The 19,055-nt window shown below is 34.1% G+C and overlaps 2 protein-coding genes across 2 annotated transcripts; both read left to right on the forward strand.

The window, feature by feature from the left end:
• Positions 1-494: 494 nt before the first annotated feature.
• LOC126727279 (uncharacterized) lies at positions 495-1,292 on the forward strand. The gene is made up of 2 exons (XM_050432866.1): positions 495-859; positions 961-1,292. The coding sequence occupies exons 1-2, from the start codon at positions 695-697 to the stop codon at positions 1,060-1,062; spliced, it is 267 nt and encodes an 88-aa protein (XP_050288823.1). The 5' UTR covers positions 495-694; the 3' UTR covers positions 1,063-1,292.
• A 9,425-nt stretch (positions 1,293-10,717) lies between these two features.
• Positions 10,718-13,757, forward strand: LOC126727287 (uncharacterized). The gene is made up of 4 exons (XM_050432875.1): positions 10,718-10,931; positions 11,144-11,282; positions 12,717-12,850; positions 12,945-13,757. The coding sequence occupies exons 1-4, from the start codon at positions 10,780-10,782 to the stop codon at positions 13,597-13,599; spliced, it is 1,080 nt and encodes a 359-aa protein (XP_050288832.1). The 5' UTR covers positions 10,718-10,779; the 3' UTR covers positions 13,600-13,757.
• The last annotated feature ends 5,298 nt before the right edge of the window (positions 13,758-19,055 follow it).

The following is a 19,055-nucleotide window of genomic DNA, read 5'->3' on the forward strand; positions in this document are numbered from 1 at the left end:
AAAATGTAAAAACCAAAATGATATTTTAGTCTAAAAGGTAACGTCATTAAGCAAATGTTATAGATCTAAATTCTATCGAATCTATATATATATATATATATAATAATAATGGTAATCATAGTTAAAAATTTACTCGATAAATTTTTTGAGCAAATACTTATTTATAAAAACAATAATACTAATCACTTAAAAGGCAAATAATAAGTAGTTTTCTTCCCCTTCCTCAAAAAAAAAAAAAAAAAAAAAAAAAAGTAGTTTTCTTCCCAATTTAATGAATACATGCATTTATCAAATAGAAAATTCTTAAAGTGCTCCAACCACAAATAAATGATCCTCTCTCCTCTAAAATTCATAATAGACCCATGAGTAAATCTCAAATGTGAAAGGAAAGAGATAAGAATCACTCTTATCAAATACAAGAAAAAAAAAGAAAAAAAAAAAGAGAGGAAAAGGACAAAAGAAAAAGAGTAATAAATCGCAGACATGGAAATAGAGAGAAGTCGTGGGTTGTGGCACATAGACAAAATGAGCAACCGAATTTGACTAAGCTTCAACTGCACCCACCCTCCCTCCTCACTTTTCCTCTTTCCCCATTTCTTTCATTTCAAAAAAAATCCAAAAGAAAGACCTCTGAGCACAATCGTGTAACACACACGCATTTTCAATTTGTTGACATTTCTGTGTCTCTCTCGAAATGTGTCCGCTGAGGCTGATTCTGATATTCCTCTCCGCCACTCTGGCCGGCTTCTTCGTCCTCAGAAACCTCAAGTCCCAACCTCAACTCAACTCCGACCTCGACCTCGACCACGACGACGACGTCGTTAAGGATCCCAACTCAACTGACTCTCAATCCACTAATGTCTCTGCTTTTTTCTAGGGCTTTTATAAATTAATATAACTCTTTCAATTTTCCTCTTTGTGTAATTGGAATTGAAATTTTTGGTGGGTTTGTTTGTGCAGGTGCGTTCGGCGATAGAGTCAGGGTTTTGGACCTGTGTGGACATGGCCAGTGGTCGCTACCTCTGGAGGCATTTGGTCTCTAAGCGCTCCTCCTCCGATTGATCTCCGATCAGTCTCTGTATTGTTTCTACTGTGTATTGTTTCTTGGTAAATGCCTCGTTCATAAATGTGTAATCTTAGAATTACTTGATAAACAATCCCGTGTTGTTGTTGTTGCAATTGTAATTTCAATTTACCTATGCTTGGATAACTTGGAAGAAACTACGCCCTTGTATAGATTTGTGCTTCTCTTTACAGTTTTTCTCAATATTATTGCCCTATGTTGCTTTTAATATCCTCTGATTTGGAGCCTAAATTTCATTCACGGCTGATGTGGTGCTGGTAAAAGCCTACATTTATGGGTTTTTTTACTTCTTATTGGAGTTAAGAGGTCAGGCCTTGGCGTAAGTTCATCTAGTCCTAGACCTTGTAAAAGTGGGAGCTTTGTGCACTGGGTAATTTAAGTAAAGTAGAAAACCCAAGTTTTTTCAGCTTCCTGCAGTTTTGTCATCGCATTTTCTAATTATCTTTGACCTTCTTAGTGCTAAAAAGGAATGTGCATTAGGTAGGAGTAGAAAGTTTAATGGGTCGAATTTGGATTTCATATTGAAGCCTATGTAATTGGTTATTCTGGGGAAGGAACTATGTGTTTGGTTATTATGTGTAAGTGGTGCAAATGTATATCTTGTGTCTGTTAGAAGAGGAAAAGTGAGGAATGGTTTACTTTGATGGTTTATCTAGTAGGAGGTTTATATAATAGTTATAACTTGTGAGTGCTTCTTGATTTACATATATTTTTGTACTTCATGTTGTTATATTGAAATTGTGTCTAATATGCCAAATTAGATTTGTAGCTTAGTGGTTATTGTGTGTAAAGTTTCATTTTGGTTGCTGGCATTGTGTCAAACGCGTTTACACTAAGGCTACTTGATATGTGTAGCTTATTTGTATGGAGACATTGATTTTATTTGGTAAATATAGAATCAGCTCCTATTGTTTCACCCAATACTTAGAATTCCACTAACAATGTAGGCTTAAAGGGCTAACATTGTTTTTGGTAGCCTCTATATCTGTCATTTTATGATCATGGCTTAAAATTGATATTTTGAAGATTGAGAGTATGTGTTGGTACTTTATTCTGATGTCTGTTCTACTAGATTGGTTGTGTAACTTCTAAGCCTTGTACTGGTTTCTGTGCCCTAGTAATCACTCTCTTCTGCAGTGTGCAAACGTGTGCACATGTATTTCTTCTAATAGGAAAAACTCAAAATCTACTATCTGGTTGAATATGTTTGACCCCTCAATTAGAAAATCTTCTATAACTATCTTCAAGTTAGTGCATTTGATAGTCTGAATTTCTGATCTCATCAGTTGTTACAACTTTAATGCTAGTTTGTAATAAGATTGTGGCACTAAGCTAATTTAGATGTGTGTTTTCCACTTCCTGAATTTCACATTTATTTTCCTTAGTCACAAAATAGAGAAGGGTTTGTATGCCCTTGACAGCTTTAGTGATGCATCTTTCTGCATATCCACACTGTAGCTTAGCAGAACCTAAGGTTCTTGAAGTCATGTTTATGGTGGGGGGCTACAATGCATAGAAATGGGTTGCCTTTAAGCACCTTTATTTTTCACGTAAACGGTTGAATAATGGGAGTACATTTAGAAGGCTCAATGGAGTTTCCAAGATAAAATTCAAGAAAAGTAATGAGGAGACGTTTATTCTTAAAAGCTTTTTTGATGAGAAACTCAGAAGAAGCTTTCATGGTAGATTGTCAGATTCGATTTTATGATTATTGATGCCTTAAATGATACTTTGTTTAAATGGGTAGTGTGAAGGCAAGATTCTTGTGTAACTCATCTTCACAGAACCTTACCTCTTACATCTAATTATAGCGTGGCAAAATCTGTTTGGGGTAGCGGGATTCAGGATTGTATAAATCATCCAATGTTTCATTTGGTCATCAAGATGGACAAAATAAAAGTTTGGGCAGTGGGGTCGTTGAACTTGAAATTAGACCTGGCAAAACGGGTGGGTCGGGTCAATTGGGTTGACCCAAAATTCAAACAAGCTTTTTTTTTTTTTTTTTTTTCAATTACAAAAACAAATCAATGACAACTTGTTTAGAAATAACGAATAAAATTAATTAAGGAAATAAATTGCACTTAATGTCACTTGTTAATATTCTTCCAATTCTGACAGTTTTGAGCATGACAAATTATTTATAGTCATAAATTCATGATGGAAAAATTCTTCAATGTTAATAGTTCATTGTCAAAATACATATAATTACAAGTTTACAACTTCAAAAAGAGATAGATTTTAAAACAAATAAAACAAGTAAGTCAGTAAACCATCTTAATTAGCTTTACTAATGATGCAAAAGTCAATAAAGTGTGGAACTGATTACTGAAATACTTCAAGCTTTGTGTGAAAGTGTGAAAAGAAGGGTAGAGGCGCAAGAGGAAGCTTTGTGGTTTGTCACGTTTGTGCCTTTGGACTATAGCTAGTCAGCTGCTACAAGCTAAGTCTAGCCATTTAGTGTGTTAGTAAATAGTGAGTACTAGACTACTAGTGAGGGTCCGTTTGGATACAGCTGAAAACTGAAAACTGAAAAACACTGTAGCGAAATAATTTTTAAATGTGTGAATAGTATCGTGGGACCCATTTTTAATGAAAAAGTTGCTGAAAAGTGAAATTTGTGGGTCCGTGAACAGTACACGATGTGCTGTGATTGGTCCAAAAAAATTTGAAAAGTCAAAGTTTGCGGCTACTGTTCATTGAACAGTGCATGAACAGTAGCCGCAACACCCAAAACGCTCCAAAACGCGTGAAAAAAAAAAAAAAAAAAAAAAAAAAACAGACAAAACGCGAACGCAGGGAACTTTCAGCCGAATCCAAACGCACTCTGAGTCTAGTGTGTGAGTTGTGAAGTGTGATCGTATCAAATTGAATGAGAATTTTTTTTTTTTAATAGTTGTCTTGTCTTGTCTCATGTCTGTGAAGCTCTTAGTGGTTGTGAAGCTCAAATTGAATGGGAAGCTCTTAATGATTGTCTTGTCTTGTATGTTGTCTCATGTGAAGTGTGAACATCTATAATCTATTGACTCTTGGTTCCGGTGCTTTGTGCTTTATGCACCTAGTATCAGGACGTAATCTTTTTTTTTTTTTTTTTTGAGAAACTGATGTAATCTGAATATATTTTTAGCGATTTTTTTTTAACGGGTCAAGTCACAAGTTATCTAGGTTGGGTTGGGTTGACTTGCAAAAAAATTGGGTTGGGTCATGGATCAACCCGTTTTTGCTTCGGGTTAAAAAATTCAGGTTCGAGTTAGGTATTTTTTTAGGTTGGGTCGGCTTGGGCCAACAAATTTTGACCCATTTTGCCATGTCTTGAAATCAACCTAGCATAATATTCGTCCCATTGAGATTGAGAATGAACAATGATATTGTCGGCAGTACCCAATTTTCCTATTGCTGTATCTTTCAAAATGGGCAATATTCTTTATGTTACACTTTTATCTTCATCATACCGTTGGGTTCTTTCCAAACTTAAAAAAAAAAAATTGTATCTAATATGCTCTTTCACGGTAGTTACTAGTCACTCGTGATCTTTAATGTTCATAAATCCCACTTGGAAGCCATGTGAGCCTTGTGGACTAAAGTTGAGTGCTTGGTAGTAGCGGCTCAGCCAATAGGCCATTGAATCAGGCCGGATTAAGGAATTATAGGGTTTAAGGTGACAACTTTAAGTGAAATCTATTCTTATACTTTGAATATTAATAGAATATTTATGTAATTTTTGGTTTTTTTTTATTCATTTAAAATCTATTTTTTTAAGAAAAAAATTACAAATTAAAACAAACCCATTGCATTATTCAATGACTATACAACTAAAATAAACACCATTTATTAAATGAAGTAACCAAATACTAAAAAATTATGATTGAAAATTGTAATAAAGTTATATATATTTGATATTTCTAAATAGAATGTGAGTATAAATTTATTTACTAGTGTAAGATTAATGAGTTTTTTTAACATTTATGTGTGAGAGATTAAATGATTGACCCATCCAATAAAAATATTTTTATTTAACTGGTTTTTCTTTGATAAAAAAAAAAAACTACTTTTTATTTATTGGTGAATATTTAGGGCTTAATTAATACTTTTATTGATACAGAAATATCTCTATTGGTAAAAATTTAGGGGCCTTTTTTCATTGAGGGCCTTAGGCTGTTGCCTATTTGGCTCACCGATTGAGCCGGCACTGCATTGAATTACCTAATAAGAAGCCCAAATGGAAGAATATACCCTAAAATAGAATATATTATAATATCTATTTGTCTTATGATATTGTAAGGAATAAGAAAATATAATAATAAATAATAATGCAAAAATACAATTTATATTTGCTAACTTTGGCTAAAAATTATCTTGGTCTTTTAAGTTTGAAATTTGTCATTTTAGACCAATAATTTTGCCCAAAAATCATTTTCATCCTTAAGTTTGAAGGTGGTCGTTTTAGTTTAATAACTTTACCCAAAAATCATTTTAGTCCTTTACAGACTCACCTGTTTCGGTAACTTTGCCTAGAAATCACTCAAAACTAATTTATAGGAATAAAATGATTTTGGGGTAAAGTTGCGGGACTAAAATGACCAATTTCAAATTTAATGAACTAAAATGATTTTTGGGCAAAGTTAACGAGTGTAAATTGCGTTTTTGCCTAATAATAAAGAAGTAAGGCCTCTACCTAGTAAAAAAAACTTTTCTATTGGCCAATATAATGTATTGTCTATGTGTCTTATAATGTAAAATTTTGAATTATGGGTCTGTTTGGAATCTATTTATTTTGCTGAAATTAAAAACTTTTTGATGAAAGTACTGTAGATAAAGGTAAAAGTTAGCTGAAATAGTACAGTGTGACCCATGAATAGTATCAAAAAGTGCAGTAGGGTCCATGAATAGTAGCAAAAATAAGTTGAATAGTAAAATAAGTTGGCAAAATTAATCATGCCAAATGGACACTAAGGCCTAAAAATTTATTGAATAAAAATTATTTTAAAAATATTATATATTTTTTTTTATATTGTGCATTTTATTGATACACTTTACCATGATTGTGATAGTTTTAGAGTGTAATAACTTTTAATCTCCCAGAAATTTTACTCTTCCTTTCTCTCTATACAAAAATGGAAATTATAATTAATAGTTTTCCAAACAAATTCATTATTGAAATCTATTATTTAATACCTAAAGTTCAATATTGCCAAGAGAGACTGACCATCTCAAACATGATATTTATTGTTTATTTTATTTTTAAATTTAAAAGCTTTCACACACATATAGACTTAGATTAGACTAGAGTAGAAATTCTATCTTGTATTAAAAAAAGAAGAAGTCTAATTAATGTATTAAATTATATAAAAATGCTAGATTCTTTTTCTAATGCATGTAGTTGCTTACAAATATTAACTAACAATACATTTTACATTTGCATCTCCAGAATGAAGTTTTCGAAAATTAAAATTGATAAAATATTATTTAAGATCAACTATTCACAAGAAAGATTAAGTGGATTAACGATATTACCAATTGAAAAGGAAATCTTAGTGGAACTTGAACACAAAGACATAATTTTGGATCTAAGTAAGTAAAATAAAATTTTAAATGAAAAAAAAAATCAATTAATATTTAAAAATAAGAGAAGTCCCCTCAATAAATTATCCCCTTGGGCCCCAAAATGTGTTGAGCCAGCCTTAGACTAAACCCTATTATTGTAGACTGTGAATGAAACTAAATTGAGGTATTTGACATAAACAACTCCATTTAGAATTTACAAATTGAAATACTTTGTGTATATGAAAAATCTCCATAGTATAGTAACGTGACCATATTTTGCAAGAAAGACATTTAACATGCTAATAACATGCAGGGCCAGTCCTAGACATTTTGGGGCCTTAGGTGAAAATTGAAATGGGGTCTTTTTTATATTTATGTATTAATTAAATTAATATTTATTTAATATTTTTATATTATAATATATTTCATTTAAAATATATTTTTCTTGCGTTTTGAGATGCAAATTGACTAATTAAATTTTTGTATTCAAGTTCTTCTAATATCTCATTTTCAATCGATAATATAGCTAATTTACTAAATCTTTCTTGAAACATTGTCGATCTTAGATATGATTTTATTAATTTTAATTTTGAAAAACTTCTTTCCGTAGAAGCAACTATAACAGGTATTGTTAGCAAAATTCTATAAGCAATGCATGTATTTGGAAATGAATCTAACATTTTTTTATATAATTTAGTATGTCAATTGGAGTGTATTCTTTTATTTGTAAAATTTCTTATAAAAATTTTTACTCTAAAATAAATCTAAATCACCAATATCATAATAAATATCATGTTTGAGAAAAGATTCAAGTTTAAGACAGTATTTTTGCAATCTATCATCATCTAGAGAGAGAGAGAGAGAGAGAGAGAGAGAGAGAGAGAGAGAGAGAGAGAGAGAGAGAGAGAGAGAGAGAGAGAGAGAGAGAGAGAGAGAGAATGTATGAGTAAATTTTAGGGATTTGAGATTTTTGATTTGAGATTGTTTTGTGGGTAATTTTTTAGATCAGATTTACATTTTATCCAGTTGATTTTTGATTTATCTAGAGGTTAAGAATGATTTTTTTTTTTTTTTGGGATAATTGATTTTGTTTAGACCAAAGAATTTTTTGGGGTACCAATGTTTACAAGGATGTTCCAAGTTTTTTGTTCTTTGGTCACAAAGATGTATAAGATTTTTTGGAGTTTCAACTGAAACTAAGATTTTTTTTTTTCTACTACCCTTTTTTTTTATTATAGAATTTTGGGCCCCCTTTCACTTGGGGGCCTTAGGCAATGGCCTAATTAATTGGCCTGGTTGAAGGGCGGCCTTGATAACATGGTTAGTATTTCATGATTTTGGCATGATTATTATGGTATTAGTACAAAGAAACCAATTCAATTGAGTCTAAAGTTGTTAAAAACGCACAAATATCAAATTGATGGTTTTGTAAAGAAATGTTCAATGAGGACTGTTGGATATTTTTTTCACTATAATAAAAAAAAGTTATAAAAAAGGATCTTACCTTGAACTCCAAAATGTGTTGAGCTGATCTTGGCTCGTTGGAGGATGATGAAAAAAAATTTTAAGCGTTCTTTTTCTCTTTAGCCAATGGAGGGAAGGAACTAACAAATTTATTTAGGAAGTATAAAGGTGAAAACTCAATGGAAAAGAACTTATAAAAGTGAAATTTTCTCCTTACCTAAGCATATGAATATTCTGAATTCATAGGGTTTGTAGAAGATTAAAAATGATTGTATTATGTTTATGTTAATCCTTAAATAGTATCTAGCACACATTTGTAGTTTGGACATATAAATCTTTTACGCCTTCATGGTTTAGAGGACAAGAATGCTATTGCCGGAATATTACGTTTATGTTCATTTATAAATCAAGCACTTGCACAAACTTGGAGTTTTGAAAGGATTATATATTACGTTTATCTTCATCTATAAATCAAGCACTTGCAGAAGCTTGGAGTTTCGAATTCTAGTTTCACGACTTCATGTCTCAAAGGAGAGTAGCTTTGCGCAAACTAAGTTGTTGCCTGTTTGCAACTTCAAATTAAAATTAGTTTATTTCTAGACCGCCATTTTTTTTATTTATTTTTTTTATTTTTATAATTCAATAGTTAAGAGTGTGGATATGAACTCTGATGTTGGAAACATTAAGAAGTGCCAACCAATTAAGGTTCTTGGCTCTAGACTAGCAAACTGTTTGGTTTAGGATTGTAAGTAAACCGAGCTATTTGTAAACTCGGCTTTACTAAATAATTATTTAACAAACAAATTAGAATTTAAAGTCTAGACTCAAGTATTGAATGAATCAAGTCCAAGAAAAATAATGTTCTAATGATTAATGAACAAGTTCATGAGTAATGCTTGTATGAGAGTGGAAAACGACAATTGTTTAGACGACGATGACAACCCCTGTTATATAGATTTCATCACATAATTGAGATAACAATTATTTTTAATGGAATTTTAGTGGTTTTATTTTATTCCAAACTTATAGGGTATACATGTAACATCAAAACTGTATGGACTAGAATGGTTTTACGTTTTTTCAAGTCGATTTTTTCTTCTTTCTTCTTTTTTCTTTTTTCTTTTTTTTTCAAAAAAAAATTATTTTGAAGTAAGTCTAGGACGCTGATTTCAAATTTGATTATAAGTTATTGTTAAAGGTCAAAGGCCCAATGCAACAAGTGTCTAATCTCTCTGTTATTGGCTCAAGAAAGACCTGTTGGTATAAAAGGCGAGCATATATGGACCTCACAATTGGATCATTCTCAGCCTAACATTCTTTCCTTAAACCTTAGAGCATTCACATCAAAGATGTAAAAAATGTTAAATCCTAATTTTAGCTCTCATCCCCTTAAAATATCATCCACATCAAGCATGCTATTCTTAAAATTTTTGGCATCTTTGCTACAATAGAGTGTCATCTTTGATACCTTACTGTAATAAGTTGCTAGAGTTTTTTATTATTATTTTTCTTTTTCTCTCTCTCACTCTCGCTAGTAGTGTGTGCTTGTGCCTCTCTCCACTACTTTCTCTCTCTCACTTGATTAAAATAAATAATATTTTAATGAAGTGGTAAAAAAAATAAATCCTTTGATGTTGAGTGTATTATAAAGTGGAGTGTTAAAATAAATAAATTAATGTTTTGAGATGCTAAATACTATATTTTTTTGACATGTTTTATGAGAATGCCCTTACCTGTTAAAAGAACATGTACTACTGAAGAAGTCTTGGTTTTTGAAGTGGTTGCTCATGTTAAGTCTATTGTATAAATGATATTTGGTTAGAGGATTTATCTCTTATTTTACTTTCGTTTTGATAGATGATGTACCCCAAATTTGATTATCTTAATAATTTTTTTTCAAAAATATAGTTGCATAGGGTCAAACATATCTTCTAATAATCTCTAATAAATAGCCATTGGTTCTAATAGAAAATTAACCTTCTAACTAATCCCATTACCGACCAAATAAGGATTAGACATGTGGGTTGTGAATAATGGTTCAAAGGTTGCACAACTTGTGGTATGGAATGCTTGAACGGTTGAGACACATAGTTAGGACATTGACAACAGTCATATTGATTGTAATGCTTATCTACAAGCAATAATGAAGCCAGACAACTTTCTCATGGGGCTAATATGCAACAATCAATATATAATTTTTATTTTTCCATAGAAATTGCAAGAGGAGGGTTTTTTCAAAACCCAGGGGAGCCATGGCCCCCCTCTCTTTGCCAGAGTCCACAAGTGTAGAAAACGACAATCGTTTAGACGACAACAACAACCTTGTTGTATTTTTTTTTTTTTGGATGGGCCCTTGTTGTATACATATCACATATGTGAGAGATAATGCTTATGTTTTATTGCAAACTTTTAGGGGGATAAATGTAACATCAAAACTTTATGGACTGATTTGTAATAATTGGTTCAAATTTCAAAACACATGGGTTAAATTGTAATTTAACATTTTGTTTTTTTTAAATAAAAAAAAAGTCTTAGTTTTAAAAAAAAAAAAAAAAAAAAAGTCTTTTGACGTCAATTTCAAACTTGCGTGGTTATCTGTATTAATTAATAGAAAAAGGAATATATCTAACGGTCGAATTTCAGTGCATCTTTTTTGTCACTGTGAGCGTTTTTGAGAGAGAGAGAGAGAGATGAGGAAAAGAAGGGGACGATCGGAGACCACGGAAACCCTAATCAAAGAAGAAGGCGGAGTGGCAAACATAGGTAAAGAAGGGAAAGGATTTTTCGCTTGCTATCTATTGCTCTCCCTCAGCCCACGCCACAAAGGCCACACCTACATCGGGTAAGGGTTTGCCCTCTTTTTCATTTCACTCAATTGGGCTAAAGTTTCAATCTTTCTTCAATATTTTGATTCTTTAGATTACCTTTTTTTTTTTTTTTTTTTTTTTTTTTTTGAAATTGCAATCTTCTCTGCTGCTTGTTGATTCAGCTGTGGTGGGGGGTTATTAGATTTTTAGCGTGACTTATTGTTTATTTGATTTTCAACAATCACAGATTTACAGTGAATCCGCGGCGTCGAATCAGGCAACACAATGGTGAAATAGTGAGTGGGGCATTCAGAACCAAGAAGAAGAGACCCTGGGAAATGGTCTTGTGCGTCTATGGCTTCCCAACAAATGTATCTGCTCTCCAGGTTTCTATTCTTTGCACTATTAGATTTTTTTTTTATTTTTTTATTTTTTTATTTTTATTTTTTATAATTTTATGTAAACTATTAGATATTGTTAAATTGTCTTATAAAGCACCCATATTTAGTACCATGATGCTTTTAATATGTTTCAAGATTCTGGTGAGGTTCTTGGTTTTTTTTTTTTTAGCTGCTTCATTTTGTTAGTTACAAGACTGACTAGTAATTGCCTTTGGTATCGGTAATTTTGGACATAACTTTCTGCAAGCTGAACCTTGTCCCTATTGATGTTGTTGTTGGTGGTGGTAATTATCACCATTCAAACTGACACACGTGAGAAGTTTGAGGGGAAAAAACTTTGCCAATCACATTAAGTTTCTGAAGAGTTTAGGAATTTTGTTAGTATTCCGCGAATCCAATGCCCCTTCAAGTTTAGAAACACATAATGCCTTGTTATTGTAACCTTGCTCTTTTGCATGCTGTTTCTGTATATAGTAGAGTATTGATCTGTTGAAATTTGCAATTTCTGTACTGTGCCTATACTAAGCCAAAGCAGCCTCATTGGTGCTACACTTTTATTTATATTATTTGTGGGAATGACAATTTGGGGTATTCAATGGTGTTGGTATCTGACTATTTGTGGTTGTTACTCAATACTGCAGAGATCCCTTTGGAAATCTGTTATCACACTTCATTCCTTTTATGGATGTGAACTAGATTGGCCATCAAGCAATTTTTGACAATCCACTGTGAAGTCGTATAAAAAGCATTTTGTGTGACTTTCACCATGGCATATATTTTATGAATCTTTTCTGTTACCAATCATTACAATAACCCAGATACAGTCAGGCCGTGTTGAACAATCTTGCGATTGTTGTGCTATTTCCTTGTAATCATTGTTGATTGACATCTCTTTTGGGTGAATGGATTAACTTAGAATCCCACTTTGATTACAAAAAATGCTATTGGTTATTCTGAACTGCATAATTTCTTTATAATATAGCGCTTCTCTTGTTTTCCTCATCCTCTGCAATAAATTAGCCCTAAGCCTATTCATGGACTCTGGCCATCTCTAGAATGTTTGAATGATTCTAATGTTTTATTGGTGAAGTTCATATTGTATAGCTCATTGATTAAGTTCTTCCACATACTGTTACATCTTGCTCAAGCTACTTGTTCAATTGGTGGTTGTTTGTGTAGTAGGTTTATGATAACTGATACAAGTGGGCAATTTGGGATATAGCCCTAAGCATTTTTCTTTTTTCTTTTGCTTTTTTAATGAGTGTGCACCATTCCAAAAGGTATCTATTGATAGTTTTGAATTTTCAATTAGCTCAAAGTTTAATCTTAATATGATATGTGCTGTTTACGAGTTTTATCTCTATTACAAAGCCATAAGGAATTCTGCTGCTAATGAGTTAAAATGTTCTAAACATGTAGTTTGAATGGGCCTGGCAGCACCCACATGAATCACTGGCTGTAAGGAAGGCAGCAGCAAACTTTAAATCTCTCTCTGGAATTGCAAATAAGGTCAAACTTGCATATACAATGCTCACCCTCCCAGCCTGGCAAAGGTATCATCTTATGTCACTCAAATTAATACACAAGGCGTTAATTTACTGTAACTAAATGGTTTGCTAATTAATATTGATTTTTGTAATACATCAGCTTGAACATCACTGTAAACTTTTTTTCAACAAAGTACACAACCCATTCCGCTAGTTGCCCAAGCTTGCCTGAGCATATGAAGGTCCAAGTATGCTCAATGGAGGAGCTTCCATGTTACACTGAAATAGATGAGAGTCTAAGTGAAAATGAAGATGACTGGGCCAATAAGGAAGAATGTGATGAAGGTAGAAGTTCCAGTGAGTTTGTAGAAGATACAGTAGCAGATTCTATGGCTCGAATATCAGCAGATTTTGAGGATAGTGTTGACACGACAACTGACAGCCTTTATAACAGGATTAAGGAACTAGGCGAAGATTGTTCACAGCCATCTAGTTTTGTCAAATCACTGATGAGCACATCATCTTCGATTGTCACTAGCTCTTTCATTGTAAAAGAAATTGCTGAAGATAGAGATATGATTAATGATTGTAGTGTTGAATTGCATCAGCCGGCAAGGAATGTATTCACAACTGTGATAAACAATCAATTACCAAGCAGCAGCTGTATGGTGGTGCCTCATCCAGTTGAGATAATAGATGTGTCAACTCCATCTCCTGACTGCAGAACTAGTTTATACGAAAAGAAGAGAAGAATTTCCACTGTCCGTCCTGAGATTATCGACCTGACTAAATCTCCCAATTTTGTCCAATTATAGAAAGTTGGACATATCACTTAGGAATAATGACACTTGTCTTTGCATCATAATACACTGTAGTAGTCTGTACAGTGTTCACTATGGAATGAACAAAATAATGAAGATCCATCAGCTACGTTGTAATAATTATTCCAAAATAATAAAGTTGAATTGCTTTCTGTCGCTGCTCATGGCGGCTCAACCGTTAGGCCGCCGATGCCCCAAAGGGAAGATGACCTCCTAAAATAGAATATATTTACATCTATTTGTCTGTTAATATTCTATTTGTATTTTAGTATTGCAAGTAAGGTCTTAAATAAATAAAAACCTCTTTTATCGGCCAATAAAATGCCTTTTCCATTGTCTTACAATGTATAAATTTTAATTAAAGCCTAAAAATTTAATGAATAAATTTTTTTTTAATATTATACTTTTTTCAAATGTTATGCATTCTATTAATATGTTTTACTATGTTTGTAGTATTTTATTTGTGTAAAAATTCTTAATCTCCCAAAATTTTTACCCTTTCTTTCTCTCCATAAAAAAAAAAAAAAAAAAAAAAAAATTAATCGGAATTAATATTTTCCAAACAAATTAATTACTGAAATTTATTGTGCAATACTTGAAATTTAACATTGCTAAAAGACACCCTGACCATCTCAAACATGATATTTATTTTAATATTAATTGTTTAGCTTTATTTTTAGAATTAAAAGCTTTAAAATGCAATTTATAAATAGATGAAAATATTCTAATTAATGTATTAAATTATATAAAAAGTCTAGATTCGTTTTCTAAAGCATGTAGTCGCTTATAAAATATTAACCAACAAGAAATTTTACGTGTGTTTTCAAAAAGAAGTAATCCAAAATTAAAATTGATAAAAATCCTATTTTAGATTGACTATGTCATAAGAAAAATTAAGTGGATTAGTGATATTACCAATTGAAATGGAAATCTTAGTGGAAATTGAACACAAAAACATACTAAATATCCAAATGGATACAGCTTATCTGCGTTTGTGTTTTCTTTTTTTTGTTGACAAGCATGTTTCAGCTTTTCCAGTGGGTCCCGTGCACTATTCATGGGACCCACAAACCTCTTTTTTTAAACAAAATTTTCATTAAAAAAGGTCTCATGACACTATTCACACATTTAAAATTATTTTGCTATAGTGTTTTCAGTTTTCAGCAAAATAAGTGGTATCCAAACACACCCTAAGCAATCTTGCACCTCAAAAAAGTAGGTAAAATAGATTTGTAAATTAAAAAAAAAATCAAAATATAAAGATTATTCAATTAATATTTAAAAATAAGAGAATGCCCACTATAAATTGAGTTCTTAGACCCCAAAATGTGTCGAGCCATCCTTAGACTAGGCTCTATTATTGCATACCATAAATTTAAGCAAGCTCTTAAACAAATTTGTTTGATTTTTTTTTTTTTTTTTTTTTTTTTTTTGATAAACAGCCCGATCAAACTTTCATTAACTTGAAACAAAAATACAATGGGCTACATTCATTTGAACTTGAAATACTAGGCTGGGTGGAGTATCCTTTACCTAGACATTACACACATTCAGAAATTTGGCTTGCTTAGCCATGATATGAGCTGCGATATTACCGCTCCTACGGGTATGGTTGACATCCCAGGAATTAAACTTCCTCAATCCCTCCAAAATTCCTTCGACCACTTTCCTTATTGAACTCGACATCACACTCTGTTTTTCCAAGGCGTTTGTCACCAACAGAGCATCACTTTCAATAATTATGTCTTTCAATCCGTGGTCCCATGCAAGCGCGACACCTTCTTCAATTGCCTTTGCCTCCGCCTCCAAGCCACCTAAAGGCAGCCCAAACTTCCTGCTTAGAGCTCCCATTAATTCGCCTCTCTCATTTTTGATAACCACCCCGACGCCACAGCACTTGATATCATCAAAAGTTGCCTCGTTTGTGTTAACTTTGTACCAGCCCTGTTTTGGTGGCGTCCACATTACCGCTTCAGGTGTAGTAATGTTTTCTGCACACATGTTTGCTGCTTGGTATTCTTTTAAGTATTCTGCAGCTTCCTTCACAATCACGTCATAGCTTTTGCATTGTCCCCCATGTCTCACTTGGTTTCTATTGTTCCATAGCCCCTATACAGTAGTTGCAAATAAATCCCAGTTAACCCCTTCACACTTGTTTTTGATTTCCCATACAATATCAATGAAATCACTTGGGGGGTCACAAAAATAAGGGAGTTTTAACCTAGTTCCGCACCACACAGCTTCGGCCATTCTGCAGCTCCATAAGGCATATCCCGATGATTCTCCTAATCCACACATGTCGCATCCCCCATCCTTACCAATTCCACGAGCTTTCAAGCGCAATTTTGTGGGTAATATATTTTTACATGCTCTCCAAAACATATGTTTGATTTTGTTTGGGCAATTCAAACACCAAACAATCTTCCAAATATCCCTTATACCCGTACTATTCGAGCTGCCCCCTTCCTCCCTTTTGCGTCCTTCTATTTTCAGCACATTTTGGGCCACTTTGTATGCACTTTTGACTGTGAATCTTCCATTTGAGGTCCAAGCCCATATAAGAGAGTCTTCTGGTAGTCTGGCATTGATAGGGATACTCAGGATCAGTTCAGCCTCATGAGGAAGGAACATGTTTTTTACTTTCCCCACATCCCAACCCCTCCTTTCTACATCCACCAAGCTCGACACCATCTCCATTCCCGTGTGGGCACCTACCAGGCTTGTTACTGTGAATAATTCTGGGGACGGAATCCACCTATCCTTCCAAATCCAAACCCTTTCCCCATTTCCAATGCACCATCTAGACCCCCTATCAACCACTTTCTTCGTTGTCCATATGCTTCCCCATGCATAGGAAGGTCTACTTCCTAACTCCGCCTCACTAGCCACACTATTCGGGAAATATTTTGCCTTGAGCACTCTATGGACAAGGGAATCAGGATTTTGTTGCATTCTCATCGTTGTTTAGCAAGTAGCGCCAAATTGAAAGCTTTTAAGTCCTTAAATCCCATACCACCCTCCGCCTTTGGAGTGCACAACCTCTCCCATGAGATCCAAGCCATTTTCCTTTCCTTATCTTTTTGGCCCCACCAAAATTTTCCCATTAGGGAGTTCAGCTCTTTGCACAACGTATCTGGGAGTTTGAAACAACTCATCGTATACGTTGGCGTTGCTTGAGCAACGGCCTTAATGAGGATTTCCTTTCCGGCATGAGAAAGAAGCTTACCCTTCCAACAAGCTATTTTCCTCCCTACTTGGTCATTGATTTGATTGAAAGCCTTTCTTTTTCCCCTCCCCACAAGCGGTGGTAGCCCCAAGTAGTTCTCATGATGCTGAACAACTCTAGCCCCAAACTTCTCCTTCACATATTCCTTTATCTCCTTGCTAGTGTTCTTACTGAAATAGAGAGAGGTTTTTTCCTTACTGAGTTTTTGTCCCGAATCCCCTTCATAATCCTCAAGCACTTTTAACACCCTATCACATTCCTCCCTTGTGGCTCTACAAAACACTATGCTATCGTCTGCAAACAACATATGAGTAATGCTTGGAGCTCTTCTACATACGACAATTCCTTTTAAATTCCCCCCTCTTTCCTCCTTTTTGATCATCCCCGATAGACCTTCGGCACATAATAAGAACAAGTAGGGAGAAATAGTATCACCTTGGCGTAACCCCCTTGATGGAGTAATCTTCCCTTTTGGTTCGCCATTAATCAACACAGAGTAGGACACCGTAGTTACACACATCATTATTAGGGAAATCCATCTTTCATGAAAACCCATTTTTCTCATCATAGCTTCCAAGTACACCCATTCGACTCTATCATACACCTTGCTCATATCGAGCTTTACGGCCATAAGTGCTTCCTTCCCTTTTTTTCTTTGATTGATGCAATGCATGGTTTCGAAGGCTACAAGCACATTATCCATAATAAGTCTACCCAGGACAAAAGCGCTCTACGACTCATCAATCACTACATCCAACACTCTTTTCAAACTATTAGCAAGAACCTTTGAGATTAGTTTATACACCACATTGCACAAACTTATTGGCCTGAATTCCATAATTTTTTGGGGGGATTTCACCCTTGGGATAAGGCAAATATATGTTTCATTCAAACTACACGGCATCCTACCCGAATTAAGAGAAGAAAGAACACAATTGACCACTTCTGGCCCAACAATATTCTAATAGTGTTTAAAGAAGATTGGTGACATACCGTCCGGCCCGAGAGCTTTTGTTGGGTGCATTTGCTTTAAGGCATACCAAACTTCCTTAGCCTTGAAATCCGCAAGCAGTTCTTCATTCATGTCTGTAGAGACCCTAGTGGTTATTGAGCTCAAACTAGCCTCAAAACAGGTTGGCTGGTCGGACTTGTAGATGGTTTCAAAGTAACCCAAGATGGTTCGCTCAATTTCTTCTTTATCTTCCTGCCAAACCCCATTAAAATCTTCCAGCCCCGCAATTCAATTTTTCCTCCGTCTTTGGCTCGCTGTAGCGTGGAAAAACTTTGTGTTTCTATCACCCCATTTTAACCAAAGATTTCTAGACCTTTGATTCCACATCATTTCTTCTCTAACCTGGATCTCATTAATTTCCTTTCTCACCCTCTTGATCTCCTCTGCATTCCCATGTAAGCTGTCCCATAACTCCAACTGTTGAAGTTTCTCCTTTTTTTTTATTCAACATCTTATTAACATTCCCAAACTCCCTCCAATTCCATTTTTGAAGTTGTTCTTGGCATCTTTTAATTCTACCCCTTATATCACCCTCTGAGTCCACCCGATCCACCTCCCAAGCCCCCTTTATTATTTCTCTGCATCTTTCATCTCTTGTCCACATTACTTCAAAAAAGAAACATTTTCTCCCCTGTTTTTTGGTTTGTTTGCGCATGAGAGAGAGCATTAACAAGCAATGATCCAAAATGGATATCGCTACATGCCTCACTCTCGCCTCAGGGAATAAACTCAACCAATCCTCATTCGCGACCATTCTGTCAAGCCTAATCTTAAGACGCTGCTCACCATCCCGACCATTGCACCACGTGAACTTTTGTCCAATGAAACCTAAATCACATAGCTCACATCGATTCAAGCAGTCCCTAAACTCTGCCATCTATTTAGCATCTCTATCCAACCACCCTATTTTCTCATCTGACTTTGTAATTTCATTAAAATCACCAAACACTATCCATGGCATAGTATACTGGTTTTTAAGAAATTCCAACAATTGCCACGAAATAAAATGTTTACCTGAATCGAGTTGCCCATAAAAACTCGTAGCTCTCCATGGAATCGGTGTCGAGCTCGAATGGACTTCCACGTCTATGTGGGAGTTTGAACAGCTTTTAAGTTTGATATTTGAGCCTTCCTTCCACATCATTGCTAAACCTCCGCTTTTTCCATCACTAGGAGCTGTAATGCCCTGTGTATACTCCAACTTATTTATAA

This window comes from Quercus robur, chromosome 1 (assembly GCF_932294415.1).
Source record: "Quercus robur chromosome 1, dhQueRobu3.1, whole genome shotgun sequence".
Lineage (NCBI taxonomy): Eukaryota > Viridiplantae > Streptophyta > Magnoliopsida > Fagales > Fagaceae > Quercus > Quercus robur.